We start from the raw sequence: 21,873 nt of genomic DNA on the forward strand, positions 1-21,873 counted from the left end.
TTAAGCCCTGAAACTACATTGCAAGAACAGTCAATGCCTTTCTGTGTTCAGAAATGGCATAGAACGCCACATAAAAGGCAGATGTGTTAAATGAACTCCTGCAGAGCTAAAGTCACCCCTGCAGAGTTCAATTTAACTCAGTTCTACTTCATAGGAGATAACTCAACATGAGCGGTTTTGTGAATTTTGTCCCGTTTAGCTTTTAATGTATTTCCATTCCAGACAGTCTATACCCAAGTTCTGAATGCTTACTAATGATTTTTGGTAAAGTGTTATTAATCATTTTAATTCATTTACTATACATAAACCCTGTACAAGTATAGTCTTGTTATAAAGTGATACTAAGACACTTAAAAAAAACAAAACTTTTTTAAGCTTTATTTCTACTTTTATTCATAGTCTATTCATGATCTTGGCATGTCCAGCCACACCCCCACCTACGCATGAAATCTGATAGGTGGACAGCCTGACAATTTGACTCACTGCTCACATTTATAGCAATCACCCCCCTCCTCTAAACTCAGATGAGACAGATATCACCCTCACAACCCAAAGTAAGACGCCCCGTTTGGTCATCAACTTTTTCTGATGTACCTCGACAGCTGCAGGCCAGACCATAGGCCCAGAGTCTCGGGGGAGAGGAGTACGAAAATCTAGGCCACTGCCATTTGGCCCTCTTTCTCAGTCCGCATGCACATGCTATACTGAGCCTATCCTGAGTCAGGACCTCAACCAGAACTGTGGGACAGCAGAGGAGCTGACCTGTCCAGATCCACCCCTACCCAGAGCAGTGGCTAGGGGACCATCAGTGTAAACCTCTGGGATTTGATTCTTTTTTCCAGTAGCAATTAGAAGTTAGAAGACCAGACCCTTGGGGCACCATGCAGAAGGGTACAAAGGTGAAGATCACGTACGTGGTGGTCCTGGTAGGCATGGTGTGCATGTTCACAGCTGTGGTGACGGACCACTGGGCAGTGCTGAGCCCAAAAGTGGAAACTTTCAACACGACGTGCGAAGCGGCCCATTTTGGCTTGTGGAGAATCTGCAAGAAGCACATGTACATTGAGGAGTCAGGGAACAATGGCCACTGGTGTGGACCTATCAGCCTACCAGGAGGTGAGTCTCGAGAATTAAGCCTCAGGCTGTAGATATGTTCACAATTAGGATTAGAATTCTAATCATTTTTAAGACGTACGATACGCTGCAAATGTACAAACAAGAAAATGGATGGTGATTGTTTGCTAATAAAGTTCATAAAGCTGCATAACCCTTAATTAGTGCTTGGTGTGGTGCAGTGGATAACATCACCGTCTGCCAGTGAGCTATCATGTGGGAGACAGTGGGTTCAATTCCAGGTCTGGGTGACTATGCTGTGCTATACCACTAAGAGTTCATGGGCAAGACTCCTAACACTATATTGGCCCAGCTCTGTAATAGCAATAACCTTGTCCAAGCTGCTCTGGATGAGAGCGTCAGCTAAATGCCGCAAATTTAAAAATTAACAGAGAATGTGTCGGAATTTCCAAGTCCCAAGAAGTTTCCAAGTAGGAATTTTTTCCTTCAAACACTCATTTAGGTGGAATTTCCTGCTGTGAAAGTCAAATAAGCCTTGCCAACACTGAATTTAAAATTCAATATGGCGGCATCCCACACCAACACTAGTTAATGTAGTAGTATGATTTTAAAGTTTGATAGCACTTCTATCTATTTGAGTCTCATTAAATGCGTTAGTTGCACTCATAGGATTGACCCTTTATCTGGGAATGTGCAAAATATTGCATAAGTTATGAATTGCTATCGCTACCAATGCTAACCAGGGACAATTTTAATAATGGTAGATAATATATGAATGTTAAAACTGCAAAATTATTGTAAAATTATTAGTGGCTCCAGCATTCAACATAAAAGGTAATAGAAATGCACCACTATCCTTATTTGTATATATATATATATATATATATATATACTATGTAACTGCCAATACAGATGTTGTCTGTACCCACTTCCTTTGACCCCTATGCAGTTATTTAATTCCATTTCATTTATTATACTCTTAAACAATATGAAATATAGAACATTTATCTACGTATTCAAATACCAATACTTCCATACATAGTTTACTATATCCAGTTGCCATCAAGCCTTGTCAGAAATTTTGCATATCATGCATTATAAATGTGGTGTCGATTTTAATGGAAAAACAAAGTTTATCACCAAAATGCACCACGTAACCTCCCTCTGAAGTGGCATCCTCAAGACGATCACATAGTCACTGTTAATGCAGCATGATGTAAACGCTTACCAACATGGCTGAGCATGTAAACAATGGTAAAGTATCAAACATGAATGTGAATTATGTAAGTTAATTCTAATAGTAACATCATTTTTAGAACTCTACAAACAACATATATGGTAATAAGCAAAAAAGAAATTAAAAATAAAAAATGTATTAGAAAATATATATTTCCTACTCAAATCACATAAACATGTCCAAGTCAGGTGAATGGCTTTCGTCTTGGAGAAAAGTACAGCCCAACAAGCACATGAATGCAGCATTATATCATATGAATACCACCACAAACCTAAGTTTTTTCATAAGCCCTGACCTTATTGGGCAGTTTGAATAAAATGCGCTGATTTAACAGCAACTGCAGTCTATTTTTTAAAGATTTTTATAGTTTAATGCTGCTGATACTTGAACTGAATAGTTACATCACTAAACTAGCTTTACTTTACTGGTATTTTTTATTTTAATGTCACTTTGTTTGCACTAACTGTTAATTATCGCTAAAAAATAAGCAGCTCCAAAACAGCTGCTTTCAATGAAAGTCAGTGTAAAAATTATACATTGTTTTATTTAAGGTCATTTTTAAGTATTTCTATTGGTCAGTTCATCAAGACATTTTGGCACAGTGTAAGGAACAGTTTGTTGCTTCAAATTATGTTGTAAACTACTATCTACAAAAAATGAAGATACTTGTTTTTCATTGGACGGCGACAAAATATATTTAGATACTTTTGGAAAAGAGAGAGGGAACAAAGAAAATAATTCATATTATTGATAAATAATTGAACAGAAATCATTTTGTATGTGATTTTGAGCATGAATTAATTTCTATAAACTTAATCCACAAAGTAAGAAGAGTACGAAGCCAACAACTATATTAGAAAGCAACAAATGGTGCTTGAAGTGAAGTGAAGTTATATAAAGCATTGTTAGCGTGATGTTTATTAAAACACCCCTCACTCAGTATGTGAGTAACCAAATGCATGATTCATGATCAGCGTATTATTTAGGTCAGAGTTACCCAATCTGTAATGGAGCCGCAGACATCTCTGCAATGTGGAGGCATGTACTTTCCCGCAGCTACGCGCTAGCAGACGAGCAGGCTCTGTAACAGTGTTATAGTGGGCCTCTCTGTATGGGTGGTCTAGAACCATAACAGTAGCATTAGCAACTCTGGGTAATGTAAAGCTTAGGCACTAAGTATGGATGCTGTAAGTGTTCCTGGTATACATACTGTAGCGTATATTGTAAAAAGCAACACAAACCAGCAGACTATATATAAAAACAGTTGCTACTTACCCGGTGCAGTAGTAGCCTTAACCACACGCAACTTTCCCCTCAAGCTAATTATGCTCTCTGTCATGGTCTGAGCACACTTACCATAATTAGCGTGTAGCTTGCGTTTCAAAACTGTGGGGTAGTTCTGTGAGCTCCTCATATAAAATTAATAAACAAAGTTTAAATATGGCTCTAACTTGTCTGTTGTACTTCAAGACCCAGAAACATTGTTAGAAAACAGAAAACAGAGAGATTTGTTAGCATGTTCAGTGATAGTACATTCTCTTAGTTTTAGACTAAAGATTTAAGGTTGGGGTTGGGGTTTGTAATGCTTTTTGCAACTCACAGCCCACATCCTACCTCAAAATTGTCCTGGAATTGTCCAGAAATATTTGCTATATTTGCTAATTAATACCAAATACAGCTCAACCATCAACTTCATAGTTTTCTTTTCCTGTGCACACGGAGCCTAGTGCACTGCAAAATATGATCATTTCACTTGCTAAGATATTATTTTCTGCTTTGTGCTAGGTACTCACTGCTGCATTTTCCCTGTTTGGATTGATGTTCGCTCTCCTTGGTTCTCTCAGTCAGAGATACAGTGCCTGCTTCACTTGTAGGAGGTCCAGATTTAGGGTCTTTTGTTGTCAAATTCCCTGTTTTTTACCATTTATCCATATTTAAATCACTTACCAGAGGACAACCGCTTCACACAGACTCCAAAAAATCCAACTAGCTTGTGAATTTACAAGCAAACTCGCTCTGCCTGTCATGTGACTGTACTACACCAAACCAATCAACAAGCTCGACCTAAACATTTTTTATGTTTGTTTTGCAAGTAAAATAACTTCTTATCTTTTTCTTTTTACTTAACTTAATTAACTTCATACATTAAATTAGATTAGAACTTTCTATGTACCTGAAATAATTTTCTACTTTGCAAAATAGAAAAAAAAAGAATTGTGGTACCTAAGGGGGTTGAAAACCACTGTGTTAGTACAAATATTTGCAATATATTTAAAATTTAGTTTTGTAAGGAGTCTAAATATAGGGTTTGTTATGAACTTTATATGGACTTTGGTTTGGTTTGTTTTAATGAGTTGGACCTATGGTTTGAAATGAGTTTGAGTTACTCCACAAAGAATCTTTCGGTTAAGGTTTATTGTAGCAATTGTAGAGAAAGGTGAGAGATGAACATAATTGCAGGTAATATTTAATAAGTAAATTAAGCAAAAACTAAAAAAAAAAAAAATACAAACAAAAGACAAACAAACTAACTAGAAAATCTAGGAATAAACTGGAGCAAATAAATAGAAAGGTTGAAAGATTGTGACCTGAACCAACTGAAACAACCATCCATGAACTGATATATACAGTAGATGCACCAGAAAAAGACACCTTTATTCATTTGAATCATAATTTCAAGATGGCAGCACCCAGAGAACTACCTCAAGGTGTTGTGTGTATAAACAGTGTTTTTAATAGACTATTCGTCTACTTTTAAAGTTCTCAGTGATTTATTTTAAATGTCAGAGCCTTCAGAAACCTGGCTATAGTTAGTATTCTGAACACTGAAGAAAAAGACTTTCTGACAGACAGTGTGTGCTCTGAGCTCTTTTAATAACTCAGTCAATCCGTTCGTTCATCTTTACCGAGCTTCATGGATTACAGTAGATACTAGTCTGGCTGTGATAAGATCAGCTAAGTCGATTCATTTGTTCAAGGGATTATGGATATAATGCTGTGAGATGAGTGTGTGATCTGCTTTCAGAGCAGTTGCTATGTTGAGTTGTGGCATTTAGCATGACTGTAGTGAGACCGTGCTTATTAATTGCTTTGTGAATGTTTTATGACTTTATACACACAAAGACACGTTCACAGAACATTAGCTGCAAAGTTGATCCACATTACGGCTCAAAGGCTTGGTGCTTTGAGTTACAGTGTGGAATAGACGAAAAATTCAGAGTTTGTGATGGTTGGAGACAAAGCCTAAGAGGTAAAGCTATGAAAGTGTGCCAGTACTGTGAAATACACTTGTTTCATTCTAATGTTGCCACATGTTACCTCAAATGCAGAACTGAAGAGTGACGACTACACTCAGTACCGGAGTGAAAATTAATTATTTTTCGTGAGTCAATGCAGAACCCAATGCAGCTGGAATATAAGGTGAATTCAATGTGCTAAACCCAAGTCTAAATAAGGATCTTGTAGTTTCAACCAGACGGAGAGCAAACTAAACTAGGTAAACTATGTAAATTGAGATAAAAGTCCTGAAGGAAGCCATCTGGATTGGACCTTGTCATTAAGGACCAATCGTATTTCACCCCTTGGCCCTACCACTAGCCCTACCCTCTGTTTTGCACATGCATGCCTACGGGTAGGGTGTCCTGGTTCTTGTTAGGCTGGAGGGGTAGGGAGAAGTGTTAGGGCAACATGTCCCTTCAAACAAAGATTTTTTAGAGGCTCACTCAAAACAGAGAAGAATCACTGGCAAAAGATGGTGGCAAAAGCATAGACCATTTTCCATGTTAAAAGTATGATAAGTACTATATTACCATATTTCAATGTGTAGTTTCAATGTTTTTATGGCCATTTCTTTATAACAAGCAAAAAAAAAAAAACTAGTAGTTCATCTCAGTAGCTAGCTAGCTAACTAACTTTCCCGTTTCACCATAAATAATGCAACAGATGGCGGAGGCTTCAGCACTTAAGGTGGAACAGAAAAATCCCCATCACAGAAGAATTAAGGAATGCACAATAATAATGAATTGCTGCACCACAAGTTAATCAGCAGCTAGGAAATGTAGTGCTCCACTGATATACAGCTCCTGAAACAAATAAGAGTCCCCTTAAAAATGATGAGTTTCTTTGATTTTACCAAATTGAAAACCTCTGAAATATTATCAAGAGGAAGATGGATGATCACAGCCAGCGAAATAAGAACTGCTTGATTTTTTGCACCAGGAGTGGCTTAAAGTTATCCAAAAGCAGTGTGTAAGACTGGTGGGGGAGAACATGCCAAGATGCATGAAAACTGTGATTAAAAATGAGGGTTATTCCACCAAATATTGATTTCTTAAATCTTTATGAATATGAATTTGTTTTCGTTGCATTATTTGAGGTCTGAAAGCTCTGCATCTTTTTTGTTATTTCAGCCATTTCTCATTTTCTGCAAATAAATGCTCTAAATGACTATATTTTTATTTGGATTTTTGGAGAAATGTTGTCCGTAGTTTATAGTATAAAACAACAATGTTCATCAATGTGCAAAATCCGAGAAACTGATTCAGAAACAGAAGTGCTCTCTTAATTTTTTACAGAGGTGTAGTTACATCTGTATCGGGGGCTTGAAGGGTTGTTCCAATTCTTAGGGGGAAGATTTCACCCCTTTTCCTTGTAAATCTGTTCCAAGGTGTGTGACACATGTGGCCATGGAAGTGACTGAAATCTGAGTTCAACCATTTGGATGGGTTTTCATGTCTGGTTACTGGAGTGTGACTGCTGTAATCCAAATACAATGGAAGAAATTGTGCAGTATTTGTTTTGGTTCATTCATCATGGAACTTGACTAAATATAAAGATGAACTGCTAGATTTGCATTATGTGATATAATATATTCTGTAATACTATTTATTTAACACTATCCACATCTATCACCTTAAGAAACAGGACTGCCATGCCTTCAGCATATTTCCATTTAATCCCTTCATATTTCCAAGCGACTGGGTCTGGACTACAGGCAGATAGTACAGTCAGCTGTATCAAAATTAATCCATACAGCTTCAAGAAGCTCTGCCCCAACACTGTCCAAAGCTGGACCTGAGGGAACATTATTGCTGTGGAAAAGGATGGACTGCCAGGACTAATCTCTGCAGAAAGAAATTTGCCCCCGAGCTACCTTTCCATAGCCCACCCCCACCCAGTGCCAGCCAGTGCCCTATACAGTGACAAGTGACTCATACACAGTTAGATGTATAGCACCTTTAATGTATGCGTACAGAATAACGGCACTGCGCTGGAACTGTGTTAAAGTGCTCCTACTGTTATTGTAATGGTGCTAAATATCTCCAATGCAATGCAAAAATCTGTTAAATTAGGTAAAGCAGCAGTGCTTAAGATTTTTTTTATTTTAAATTGAAAGCAGTAGAATTCCTGAGTGGTAAGGGTCCTGCAAAGCCACATATATTTATTCTAATAACAGTGTGTCTGGTAGGTCTCAGGACCTTGGCTGTAGTAACTTTTACTGGTTACCTGAACAAGCATGGTGGAGCTAATGATGCTGATACAAGAGCTACTGCGAACATGGAGATATCAGAACTAACTAAAAGAGAGCGCCCTCACTAAAATCACCAGATACATTTACTATAAAAAAAAACATTGCACCAAAATGCACGTTTTAAAAGTACTTAGCATACTAGGTGCAATTACAAGGATTTAAGGAGACTTTATTGTCATTCACATCACATGTGGTACATGTAGATATAGATAAAGTAAAAAAAAAAAAAAGGAAAATAGAATAAAATAAAATACACATTCTAACCTAAGGCTTATGGGCTGTCACTTTAAATTAATTGAGCAGCTCATTCATGTTTTTATTGTGATTGAGGGCACATGACTAAATATTTCAAAATTTTAACAATTCTTTTTCGAAATGGTGTCAGAACTATTTAACCACCACAACCATTTTTTGCTTGCTTTTGTATTTTTACCTGGGTCTCAACTGCCTCTATAAACACCATCCACCTATCCGTTTCCTGTGAATCAGTTATAAGAGTTTAGTGTCAGAAATCATATGCTTCTATGAACTGTTTGGATGTATCCCATTGTGACATCACAAAACGAAAACCTGCATAGTATCACTATGGCACCACCTTTCACCCATCAACTCCACCAGAGCCCTACCCACTAGATCAGTTGAATTATCCGTCATTTTATTAATTTTGGTTGAGAACCTCAGACACTGCACAGCAGCATTAGCCAGCAGACTGGGAGGAATCTGTACCTACTGTCTTTGGCAAGTCAGCAGATGAGGAATATATAAGTACTTTCAAAAAATGAGTTTTACGCTGCTTTTTTGTGTTTTGCCATTTAGCACAAGCTAACAATGTACAAAGTGACAGTATAGCCTGTAGACCTATATTTTAATTTGTGTAAAAAAATTTATAATATATCCCCTTTTAATGCATGTTGTTTAAATGGTTGAAACAGACCTTTGGAAGCAAAAAAGCACTAACCCATATAATCACACATTCACTCACTGTCACATTCATTATATGTCACCTAATATAAAGTGAAAAACAGGCTGCTGTAGGGAACTTTCCACACCTTTTAAAGTGCCTGTAACACATATGCATTACCATGGGCTCTTTGGTTTAATGATGTGTAATTAGATCATTTAACAGTCTATTACACCAAATAATGACAATCTAAGCATAATTATTCGTCTGATTGTTTAAGCAGGCTATACAAATCAATAAAGTGAATGAAACCCAATTTAAAACAGTCGTTTCTGGACATTTTTTAGGGCAGTAATGAAGCCCGGGAGGCTTAGTAATGCTTTAAATACAAAACCTTATTAGCTTAGTGTTGCTTAGGAAATTAAAATACATTAAAAACTGATAAACAAACCTCCAGCAATATCTTAATACAAAAGAAACCCCCTCTTCATCCCACACTTTCAATAAGGGTCTAAGCACCAATGACCAAAAAACCCTTTTCGGAATTGTTAGGATTTTTTTTTGCTACACTCTTGTCATTCCTGACTGTAGGAATGTAGGGATTCCACTGCGGTCTGTGGCAGCTGATGTCTGGCACTGGGGAACCTGTTCAGAAGACTGCACGGGCTAGCTATTTCTGGGGTCCTCGACAAGAGGAATCCCCAAAACAGCTGTGAAGACTTATCATCTTAAACACCTGCTGCTGTAAACCTGACACAGTGACAATGAGGGAACACAGGAAGGCCTTTATTATGCTGTAATTCCTGCTAGAAGGGCCTTTAAAGTTATTCTGGGGGACCAAAACGGCTGCATCCATTTTTGATATTGTTGTTTGTTTGTTTTTAGAAGCCGCGTTGCCTAGAAAATGTAACTGCTACACAATAAATTTGCTACTAGTTACTAGTGTTAGTGTTATCACTTTTAGTGGTAAGTTAATAGTGTGAATGTAAAAATGTAATTTTTATAATGTTAAATTAACACTGGCAACTTTGCTGTGCCTGATAATAATAAGTCATACAAAGTATTTGACCATAATCCTTTTCATTTTGAAACCTGTTACAATAACATTCGGACAGAGATGTTGATTATGTTGTATGTTTTATTATTTTAACCTTATAATTGTTTTGAGCTATAAAAAATTAAAGAAAAAGAAAACCGGATGCAAGACAGGATCCAAATTGACTTAAAAGTCAAATCTCTAAGTCAGCTGATAAATACAATTAAATTATTATCTAAAAAGCATAGAATTCACACTGTACAATGTTTTTTTCAAGCATGTTCATTAATTTAAAGTACTAAGTATTTTATTATAATTTCATAACATAGTGAGTGACAAAATACACCATAAAATATTTTTTTTGTTATTTGATGCATAAATATTAAATATTTGATTTGGTTGGGAAAATGTTGAAAATGTTCAGATGTGGTACAACAGGTCTTATTAGAGCTCTGTAATTTTTGGCTCAGAATTTTTAAATAATTTGATAAGCTTTGATCTGATTGTTTACAGCAAGGCACTGCAACAATTTGTATAGAAGCTTTATAACATAGGATGGTTTTTAACACTGTAACAAGAATTTTGTTTTGCAGACGTCTGTAATATAATTTTTTTATATTAAAAAAAAATATATATATATTTTATAAGGATTCTTAAGTGTTAGCAGATGCAACTGTTAATTATTAACTGTTGGGGTGATGTTACCTGGGGTTAGCTACCTAAAAAAATCACTGAGGAAATAAAGCCAGTCAGTTAAGGTTAGCTTTTAGCCTAGAATGGATACCTGCTTTCAGTAAAACTAGGCCCCATTTTTGGATTTGTCTTCTGCAGAGATACAATCAGTGATGATGCCTGTTGATGTGCCTTGATTCTTACTGATAAATATGCTGGACAAGATTGTCTCAGAAAACTAAATACAATAGAAACAAAAGCACCTTATTTTTTGTTAGCAAGCTATTTGCATTTTACATATGAAGATTGTTATGTAAAATATTTGAGGCCCAATTTTAGCTATCTATAGGAGAGCTATCAACTGTGGGAAAAGTACAGCCTTGCTCAAAATGCATTTACTAATTCTCTTAATAAATCATGGCTGAATTTTTGACCATAAATGCTGGTGTTGTCTGGGGCCCCAGGCCATCTCGGGCCCTAAGGAATTGATTGGTTTGCTTGCCTTGATGCAATGGGCCTGATTATCATCAGATATCAGCAGAGCAGTGTGTAAATGGAGTAGCCACTTCCCTCCTCAGTCAGTGACACTACTTTACATCCTCTTATGAAATTGATCCTTTCTGACCATAGAACTTATTCCAAAGAAAATACAAAACTCTAGGGCACATGAAGAGACTGAAGTAATTTGCTGATCTTATGGTATTCAAAACTGTTCTTGTATCCTTCCCCACCCCTGCTGCTTTACTATAATTGTTTTACTGCTTTGAAAATAAGGCGTGTGTGAGGCGGCAATGCAACCATGTGGCCAATGAAAGACAAATTTAGGCTGTGGAAATAGTCAGCTGTCCAGAGTGAGAGGAGAGAGGGATTTTACAGCTCTAAAGCTTACAGTCCAGTGCTGAGTGACAACCACACCTGAGCATATCAAACAGCCTTCTTCATGTTTGGCCCTGGAGCTTTGGTTAAATTCAAGTTGACCCACTGTGGTCTCAGTTTTGGCCCAGTAGCAGATTATCTGTTCACCCAGTGGTCTAAATCACAATGTGGGGAAGGTTTCCTACTATCCCAGTGGAGCTCTGTGCAGACTCAAATCACTGGCTGCTTTCAGACCCCAAGGAATGGCCAAGTGAAAACATTAACACCATGCCAATGAATTCACAAGCCAAGAGAACCTTAGTTTAACCCCTTAAACCATTTATCACACCCCCCCCCCTTCCTTGTACCCTGCAACCCTGTTACCCCTCAAAACCTGTACCTTAACTTACAGTAAGTAGTAACTCCAATAAACAGGAATTATCAACAGTTTTATAGCCCCCTAAATTAAACCCAGTGAGACCTCACAACATGTGCTAAAATAAACAGTTATCAAATAATTTATAATTCTCTCTGCATTATGATTATTTACTATACAATAAATGTACTGTGCCAGGGGTTAGGAATAGTTTAATCTCTGCTTTAATTTGTCACAAAAATATTTATTTGATATATATACAAATTCGGAAATAAGTTCATTTCCACTTGCATACAAGTGGAAAAAACATGCATACAATATACAAAAAATAAAAAGGCTAATAATAACTAATCCACTAAAATCTAATAATTTACTATATGCTAACATACTAGAATTTGTTTGAGTGTCCAAATTGGGTCTGTCTGGGCTTTTATGTAGGTTTTTTGGCAGTTCATTCCCCTATAGTCTTAAGAAAGTCTTGAACTGACACATGTTCACACCAGCATCAGTACAAAACATCCACAGTTGATTCTTTCAATTTTAAACCACAACTGAAGACCGACTTTCCCTTAAGGCATCAATGCAGCACCAAACAAATGAAGGTTCTTATTATAAAAAGTTACTTATTAATTTAGTCAGAACCACAGAATTCCCACACGACTTTGTCTCCTTCCTGAAAAGCTGTGGTTTTGGAGATAGGCTCCTAACAGAAACAATAAAACATGTGCTGAAGAAAGCCTTGCATGAACTCAAAAGAAACAGACTCCAATTTCTCCAATTTAATAACTCTAATAAGAGGAGCGTTGAAAGGAGCCTCTGTTACAGTTATGGCACATCAAACACACTTTTATAACAGTGCTATAACTGCTAGAGAAATGTTTCTCACAGCAGCTGCAATATTGCATTGTATGAAAATGATTCCATGTTTTTATAGACTGCTACAGAGTTATATACTGTACTAATGCATAAATGCCATTTTTACTCTATAGTGCTTTATTCAAAAGTATTTGCTATTATTAACGTGGGAAAAGCTTTAGGCTCCCCTGCTGATTGAATAAATGTGCCATTACTTTTGCACATAATGCATGTATCTGTATTTATAGATTTATTTTGTTGCTACATGTTTAACATTCTATGGCATAGTGTTGCCCTCATGCAACAAACCAAACTTTTGGTTACTACACCATACCATACTTTATTTACTTATTGATTTACTTATTATAGGCACCCCTAGTTAAAGACAGTTGAATAAGTATAATTATTAATTTATTTAAATATTTTGTTGTCATTTAATTAAGTGCATAGAGTGATCATAAAATATGTTCCTTTTGCAGAGATTGAGAATTGTATCAAAACGTCTGCAGAAGGCTGTACATGTTGTGTGGGAAGCTAAAATCAGCATTGGAGTGTTGCATAAATTTGGTCTGTACAGCAGCACCACTTGGTGCCACACCCAACAGGTGCCATCTCTATGCAGAGATGTGTGAATAAGATCCATTGCAATTCAAACCATATGTGGATCCTGAGACTGTACAGAGGATTACAGACTGTACACGAAGCATACACATCACAGAGGCCTGCTGGATATTAATAGCTGCATTTTATTAAGTTTATGCATTGAATTCTATTTACAGGATCCATCTGGACTGTGGGTCTAGTTGCAATGAAAGCTGATGCTATTATAAACATATTCTCCAAAAAAGGTTTCTATGAGGCTGAAAATAAAATTCCCATAAAGGCCTTTATTTGGATTTTTTTTATGTTTAATAGTGTATATTATAGTATAATAGCTGTATAATAGCACATTTTATTCATTAAGTTTTTAATAGTTGCTAAAAACAAACAACATTTTGGTCTAGTTTTAGCTAAACTAATTTTAGTCAAATTAAAAGTATGTATTACATTTTTTTTGGTTTTACTATTTAGATTGTGCTATTGTTTTGACATTATCAATTGCTAATGTTTATTTAAACAAACAACCTTTAAGTTTTGTTACGTTTACATTATGCTAACATTAAAATAGTTTAAAGGAACTGAGCTATAGAGACAGTGAGATAAATAAAACCAATTTTCTGAAATTACACACTTCTACTGCAGTACAGATTTACATTAACATTACTGGCTTTCAGTAGCCTAGATTATCATTAATTAAAAACTGTATTTCTAAAACTCATCCAGTCCAGTAACAGCTGGTTTAGCTGGTGTGTAAAGTCACTGGTTAGCTGTGAATGGATGTATTTTACAAAGACTGCAATCACTGTTCATATGCAACTACACAGACTATAGTATCTCATGATCTTAGCTAAATATTCAGCACAACAAACCCAGCTTTAAACCCAAGAATTTGCTATATTAACAGATAAAGCGGAGACAGTGAGGGTTGGGAAAAAGATAAAAAAGTGCTGGTTCTTCTGTGTGTTTACTAATCGTCGTGCTGGTGTTAATGCCTACTTATATATTTACTTTTATGTAAAGTGGATTAACATGGTTAATGTATTAGCTATCCCTTAGTAAACTGTATATAAAATGCAGTGAAGGCTTCATAAATTGTTTCTCACAGCTCAAGTTCAGCAGGCGTTTGTGGCCAATATAAGCTAAACCATAACCTTAGCTAATGATCATGGATGCCACAGATTCCCTTTAGACATTAAATAGATATAAACATCTATTTTTTTTTCCATTAATAGCTGAAATGTGTTCCTTTGAATTTGTAAAACATACTTCAAAACATAACTTTACAGTCCTGCTTAAAGATTTTTATAAACGTACAGTTACCTTTAAAAAACACTTTTATTACGGTTATTTCTGACTCTGTAGCTTCTCACAGGTTTTAACACATAAATCACCCAGTGCCTCTGCCAAACTACTCCTCCCATTTTTTTTTGCATTTTTCAAATTTGAGCTGAGGGTGGAGTCACCTAAAATCAGAGGGTTTAGTTACAACAAAACCTGAGACAGATCAAACTAGCTAGCTAGCTAACTGAGCTAACCTAACTAGCTAGCTAACAGAGCTACATTACAAGCATAACCTGCCGCCACAAATCTGAACGAGCTTACCTTGCTAAGTGTCGTGGTGGTGAGACATGCCTCATAGGGTTCGCTGTGTTTCTGCTGAGTTTATTCCACATTTTGCACTTTACATTTTGAGTTTTGTTTTGTATAGTAGTTCAGCTGCTGTGAATCAGCTGTGTGAATCAGGGGTCTGTCTGAGGGGCTTAAGGGGACCCAGCTGTTCTTACAGCCATGTGGAGCGGCTAGGTTCCGTTCACTGGTCAATAATAACATTTATTACAGATAAGTTTCCTATTCGTTAGTCTTTATGTTTTCATTTAAAGTTTTTGTTTTTAAGTATTCATTTTTGCTTAGTTCCCATCTCGTTTTCATCATGAAAAATTGATCGTCAACAAATATATTTCGGCATAGTTTTTGTTAACGAAATGAACACTGGTCAGAATGTGGTTCACTATAAAACGTAATATGTATTTCCAATAAAATGCAATTATCCTCAAAATCAAAACATAAAATATGGAGAATATGAGGAAACATGTCATATATGAGTTGTGTCCATTATCAAAATATGATTACATTTAGCGAATAATTATAATTAATAATCGAGTAATTATAATGGTTGCGATTTTTTAATAATCGTGCTATATAAATGTTATATCCATAACTATAACATAGCCCATAAATATTTTGAGTATATATTAAATACTTGTGTATGTACAGGGTGAGTCAAAAGTAGCAAGACATCCTTTTATTTCAGAATCGAAATAGAAACAAAATAAAAGGGGAAATGATCTGAAATAAAAGGGTGTCGTGTGACCTTTGATATGTAAATTAAACTTGTGGTAAATAAGAAAAAACAATGATATTATCATTTTAAAAAGAGTATTTCTGCTCAAAAGTAAATATTGTTAAAGTCGTTTAATTTTTCAGTTTAGCACAATTGACACAAATTAAAATATTAAATATTATGTGGACGTTCTTTAATGATTTATGAATTACCTTTTCCTATTCTAATAATTTAAACATTTATACACTTTAGAATAACTTAATGCAAAATAACTACTTAATGAACTGTGTGATTGCTATAAAAAGTATATTTACATATTAATTGCATATTACAAAATAATATTTTGGGATATATATACTGTATTGTCAATACATAGAAAATAAAATATATATTTTACTTTATAACATGGTATTTAGAAATATACATTAAACCCATGTTTATGTGCAATATTGTATATTTATACATCTTTTTAAGGTGCTTTATTCAAAATAAAGTGCCACAAGAAGAACAACTCTTGGAGAGACTTACACTCTCTGTTCTTTTAATGAACCATTTTAAACCTGAGGTGTATGGCTTGTGAAAAAATATATTCAAATATTTAAATATCTGAAGAAGCTACAACTAACCGGACGTACAGACAGACCTAGTCTATCTTTGATATTAGTGTGATACTATCTGCTGAGAGTACTTGCCTGCACTCTTGCATGCATTCCATTGGTGGAGACTGTCTTACCAACACAAAGTCTCAGAGGAACGCATGCTTAGTCATCTGGCTCAGTATGAAGGGTTTGTGCCAGAAACCCCATTTGTCTATATGGATCAAGTTCTCAGAAGCTGCGTGAAACAGCGTAGCTTCAATAGCTCAGGTTTAGTGCCTGTCAGCAGTCCTCCAGCAGAGTCGACACTTGAAACAAGTAGATGTTGCTCACTTTCCCAGCTGTGGTGTAAAAAGCTCACTACCCTCACTTCCTGTAACTCACATTGCTAATGTTGAGTTCCAGATATCAGATATCAAAATTTCCAAGTTTTAAGTTGGACATTTCTATAAGAAAAATCCTACAGGTCAGATTTCCTACTAGGAAAGTCAGAAGAGCCTCAAGTTTAGACTCCAAGATGACTACACAGCACATCATCAGTAATAATAACAGCAGTATTGTACAGTTTATTAGCACTTCTATCTGTTTGTGTGTCTCATTAAATCAACTTCTATCTGTAGACATGTTTTCATTATGTTTGGATGTGCAAAATACTTTAAAATGTGTTGTTATGAACTGATATTGCTAGCAATGCTAACCTGGGACAATGCTAACAATAATTAGGCACAAGATACACAAGAAGGAGTGCTATAACCTGTAATATTGGCACTGCTGTGCGGTTTTATGGCACTCTGCTTTATTGCGATTATACCACAGTCCATTATCGCTGTTTATTAAAAGATTTTGAGTTAAAGAGGACGAGAAAATACAATTTGTTTGGTTATAATACATGGAAAGCTTTGGTAACAGTGCATTTCCGGCTGATAATGGCGTGGTATAATAGTGGTATAATAGATGACATCTTAATGTCTAAAACACAGTAAACCCGACATCCGAAGGAATTGGAATGCATCATAATATATCAAAGTATCCATAACATAAGCTATGGCAATTTTGACCATGGGTGTGGAACTCCATGACTGTTAATTGTATTGTCACTGTCTTATTAGTTACATTAACAGTATATATCATTTACACTGTTTTTATGTTTCAAAATAAATAGATGAATAAAAATGTTCCAAAATAGTAAGACTGCACTCTAGGTACAATAACATTTGTTTTATTTTATAGGCACATTTAATTAAGTGTTATTTTTACAGTGTACATTTCACTATGTAAATGTCAGTTTATTAGTCTGGAATTAGAATAATTTAGGTTCTCAGATACATGCATTAATGTATTCTATTGTATTGCAGAAAATTATCATTTGTTACACTAAAACACAACTTACTCAACTGATCTGCTCATTATAAAGCCGTTCATGAATTGCATTAGTAGAGATTAAAACTGATATTAAAAAACTCTGCTAACTTAATTACATTTGGATCCCCTTCATTGTGCATTTACATCTACAATTAACTTCTGAGCCCATTTTGTCCACGAATTAATGGTATATTTCTCCTTTCAGATGTCAACTGCTCTTACTTCAGGCATTTTAACCCGGGAGAGAATTCTGAAATCTTTGAGGTTAAAACACAAAGAGGTAAGTAGATGCACATGTACACGACAACTGTTCACTTACACTTTTCTTTTTCTTTCTTTCTTTTTTTTTTTTTTAAGGGGTATATGGGCAAGGTACGCCCTAAAGGGGTGGCTGACAAGTTAAAATATCTGACCACTATTTCCATAACAGGATTAATAAACAGGACATAATGATGAAAAGACACTCTCCTTTATATCCAGAATCCAGTTTTCAATATTAAGGGAGAGAAAAAATCCAAAACCTAAATGGACCTTTGTGAAAAAGTGTTCAGTTTAAGTTTAAAGATAACTGTGGTTTATCACACCTGAGTTACATTTCTCTAGCCACACCCAGGCCTGATTACTGCCACACCTGTTCCCAATCAAGAAATCACTTAAATAGGACCTGCCTGACAAAGTGAAGTAGCAAGAGAGCTAGACATCATGCCACTTTCCAAAGAAATTCAGGAACAAATGAGAGTAATTGATAGCCACCATAGGACTGCCTTTAGCACTCTTGGGCATGAAATTTACTAGCGCTTTACAGGCTGCTTCTAGAATCCGACTGGAATCATCTTTCACTCAGAACTGGTGGATTTTAGACACATTGCGCTCCACCATCTCTCTCTTGGCAGTTGTCATCTTGGAAGTGTTTGAATCTAAATATGTCAAAAATCTGATTTGGGCTGGCAGCATTAGCATAGCCTTAGATTTAACTCTAAAGCACCAGTCTTGGTCCAAAAAAGTATCAAAACCCAATATATTAATAAGATCTTCATTGTCTGAAAGGGTGAATGAAATATCTTAACATTTCAGGAATTTTGTTCTCGAGGATGTATGTGGAGGCCACATTTTTTGGATCCAAAGATATTTGTATTCCAGTTGCTTTAGCAACAACATTGTTATATATTGACTGAACGGAAATGTGTTATCTATGGCATTTCTGGTAGCTTTATTGTTAAAAATGTTCTGAAATTTGACTCAGAGTGGTCCAGCGGACTAAGGCGCTATCAGGTGTGGTTTGAATCCCAAAATATGTAGCTTGCCATCAGCAGCCGGAGTCCGAGAGAGCACAGTAGGCGATAATAACTCTGAGAGGATAGGTGGCTTTCTCTTACTCATAGTGTGATATTGGTCATGACAAGTGCTATACTAACGTGCTGGTAAGGTTGCATTAGTGGTGGCCAACTTTGCATGTATCAAGGAGAAATGTGCGAGTCTTTATCCTTCTAGTGTTAGGGGCATTGCTAGTGATTAAATAATTTTAATACTTTTGTTACGCCTACTTTCAAGTAATTTACAATAAGACATTACTTCTAGTGAATGGCTTGTTTTTCTTTGTTGGACATGGAAAATGCATTTTCCACAGAAAATCTAGCGCTTAGTGTAATGTAGCAGTTAATTTGTGACTTGAACACTGTCCCCAAGAGATCCCAGCATGAACAATCCTCATGCTTGAGCGAATGGTGTCGGAGAGATTCAGGGTGATGGAGCTTGACCCGAGTAGTTAGGACACTGCTCTGTCTCCTTGTTTATTCAATTTGCTCCTATTGTCCCAGCAGACCCCTTACAGCAGACTGGGCACATTGTGGACCATCTGAGCATGTCCTGCAGCGTGTGTATCAAGTGTTGTGTGTAGTACTCCAGTGTGGCTTGAGTGAAGACCTGTGAGAAACTATGGAAAAATTATGAATTGAAATTACTGGAGTTGAATATGTGAATAAGTTGCACCCGAATTAGACTTTCCTTATTAACACAATATTGCACTCTAGTTCACATCACTTTACTGTTGGGAATAGTGTTCATTAGAAAAACAAAACTTGGTGCTACAAATCATACATTTAACCTTGGCCTGTGCCCTGGCAGTAACATGTGGATCTGCCCTCTTAAATCAAAACCAACTTGATGCATTCTCAGTTGCTTCGTCTTCTTCTTCTTATCATGACCAAGTGAGGTATCTGCTCTTCAAGATTACTGACCTGCAAATCCATAACAGCTGATGTTCACAGACCAACACTTGGCCCTTATGGCTTTCTGGTAGGAGCTGTTTTTTTATATGCTCTTCACATTCAACTATTTTCTACTCATTGGTTTCCTTCATGTGTTGTCCCAATAGTTCTTCCAAGGCAGAAGGTTTGGACCTGATCACTCAGACCACAACACAATATATTAGGGCTCAGTGTAGGGTCAGTTATTAGAGAGGGAACTGGGATTATTTTTCAAGATTCCAAGTATTTTTACCAAACAGAATTGGGTAGTGCTTGAATTGGGTAGTGTCCCAGTTGCGTTCTGCTTCTTGCTCTTCACCAAATGTTGAATGAGTAGTGAAGATTATATATGCAACTATTGAGAGCAGTGGTTCATATCACTGGTTCTGGAAGAAATCTTGGCATTTTTGGATGTTGTTCAGTTTAATTACCCACCCATTTATTAGGAGTCCCCCTATAATTAGTAATGCCCCCAACACTAGGACACCAAAAAGGTGAAGACTAGTACATGCCTCCTCCGACACACCAGCCAATGTCTGTTTTCAAACTGCCACTGATGTACCATCAATGGGCCAGTGTGTTCAGAGGACTCAGCTCCAATACATCTGCTAACAGACACCAGTGCTGACCAACATCACATTGGGAGTGATAATAGAAGAAGGCACCATCTACCCACCACTGAGAGAGCATGGTCAATTGTTCTCTCTCTGACTCTGGCTGCTGATGGCAAGCAGCGTGCACCTGGATTCAAACCAGTGATCATAGGATCAAGGACCAAGGATAATAGTCGACTTGACCAAACTGCACCTTTAAACTGCACATATCTGATTCAGCTATAGCAAGCTCAATAGCAAGACCCTTCTAAGCTGAAGCTGAAGACCCTTTTAAGACAGGAATTCATTACAATAGTCCAGGAGCTCCAGTGTTGGAAACCACTGGTCCAAAGACCTTGGTCATGCTGCCAATGCTAACAACTGTTGCCAAGGGCTCTGGGGTAGCACCTCAGGATGAGCTATAGTGCCTTGCAGAACAGTCATGGTCACTGGAGGACTCAAGAGGGGGCAACTGCCCTCCTAATGCCCCATTGGTTGAAAAGCTTAGCTAATGGGTTCTGTATAGTGGTAAAAAACTGACAAAGTTCTGGATTGTCTGAACTTCTTATGGGAAAACAATGATTGAGGGACTGCTAGTTTAGCCAATCTTGCAACAAATTAAGTTGTGTCTTAAAAAGTGTCAATTTAATGGTGCCCTTCTGTCCTTACAGTAGAAAAGGTGCCATTATGAAGTGCTTTCTCTGCTACCCCTACTAGACAGTGTCACAAAAGGTGTCCTTTTCAATATCAAAAACAGCCTGGATGATGAACTTGATGTGGTGTGGATCTGCCCTCCATAGGTCATTTCACAGTTTCCTATGCATGCCATGATTAATGTCAAAATATGAAGAATATTTTTGCACTTAGTATGTCACCACTGGTTAACCAAATGTGATCACCATGTTTTGTGCACTGAAACATAGTTAACTATTAGCATAACAAGCTTCTCATTAGGCTGTGTTCATGGCCATGGTAGCTTATTTCCTCATAACAGTTGCGAACTTCTCCATGTTCTATTAATCATGCAAAAAAATGTCATAGATTGGTCTTCAGGGCAAAAACTGCAAATCTGCTCCACTGGCTTGCAGGCTGAGGCGCCGTGAAGCATGCTACTTGTCTGTCATCCTCAATCTGACCTCGTCTCCCCAGCCTCCTCTGAACACATGAGCCACTTGAGTCTTCTTTTCTGGCCTCAGGCAATGTCTGTCTTAGCGCTCCAATATGGTTCCACCAACATTTTATGTCTTATGATCATGGTATAGTATGTTAATATGGAAGATGAATTATTCATCACGCTAAACTATCAGTTACTTCTTTCTAGAGTCTAGCAGACAATGTCAGGGTACACTAATAGATTACATAGATTGTATCAGAGCATCTCCAAAATAGCAAGAATGTGTAGGGTGCTGATAAGAAACAGCTGCACTAGTGTTGCTACATAGCCCTAAAATTCAAGATTATTAGACTAAAAGGCAATGGATATGTTATTGTAGAACTATTAAACATTTTAGATCCAATTTTTATCATATTTAGAACATGTTACTTTTTAATGTATCATGTTTGCTGGTGTGTAGGATAAATGGATATACTACTTCCTGT

The 21,873-nt window shown here is 36.5% G+C and overlaps 1 protein-coding gene across 1 annotated transcript in view; it reads left to right on the forward strand.

Annotated features, from left to right (window-relative positions):
* The first annotated feature begins 558 nt into the window (after nucleotides 1–558).
* The window catches only part of cacng1a (calcium channel, voltage-dependent, gamma subunit 1a), a 29,299-nt gene continuing 7,984 nt past the window's right edge, over nucleotides 559–21,873 (forward strand). Inside the window, exons 1-2 of the mRNA XM_007252120.3 lie at nucleotides 559–1,116; nucleotides 17,641–17,715. Of these exons, the coding sequence (XP_007252182.1) occupies nucleotides 882–1,116; nucleotides 17,641–17,715 (310 nt within the window). The 5' untranslated portion in view covers nucleotides 559–881. The remainder of the gene's footprint in view (nucleotides 1,117–17,640; nucleotides 17,716–21,873) is intronic.

The sequence above is a fragment of the Astyanax mexicanus genome, chromosome 5 (genome assembly GCF_023375975.1).
Source record: "Astyanax mexicanus isolate ESR-SI-001 chromosome 5, AstMex3_surface, whole genome shotgun sequence".
Lineage (NCBI taxonomy): Eukaryota > Metazoa > Chordata > Actinopteri > Characiformes > Acestrorhamphidae > Astyanax > Astyanax mexicanus.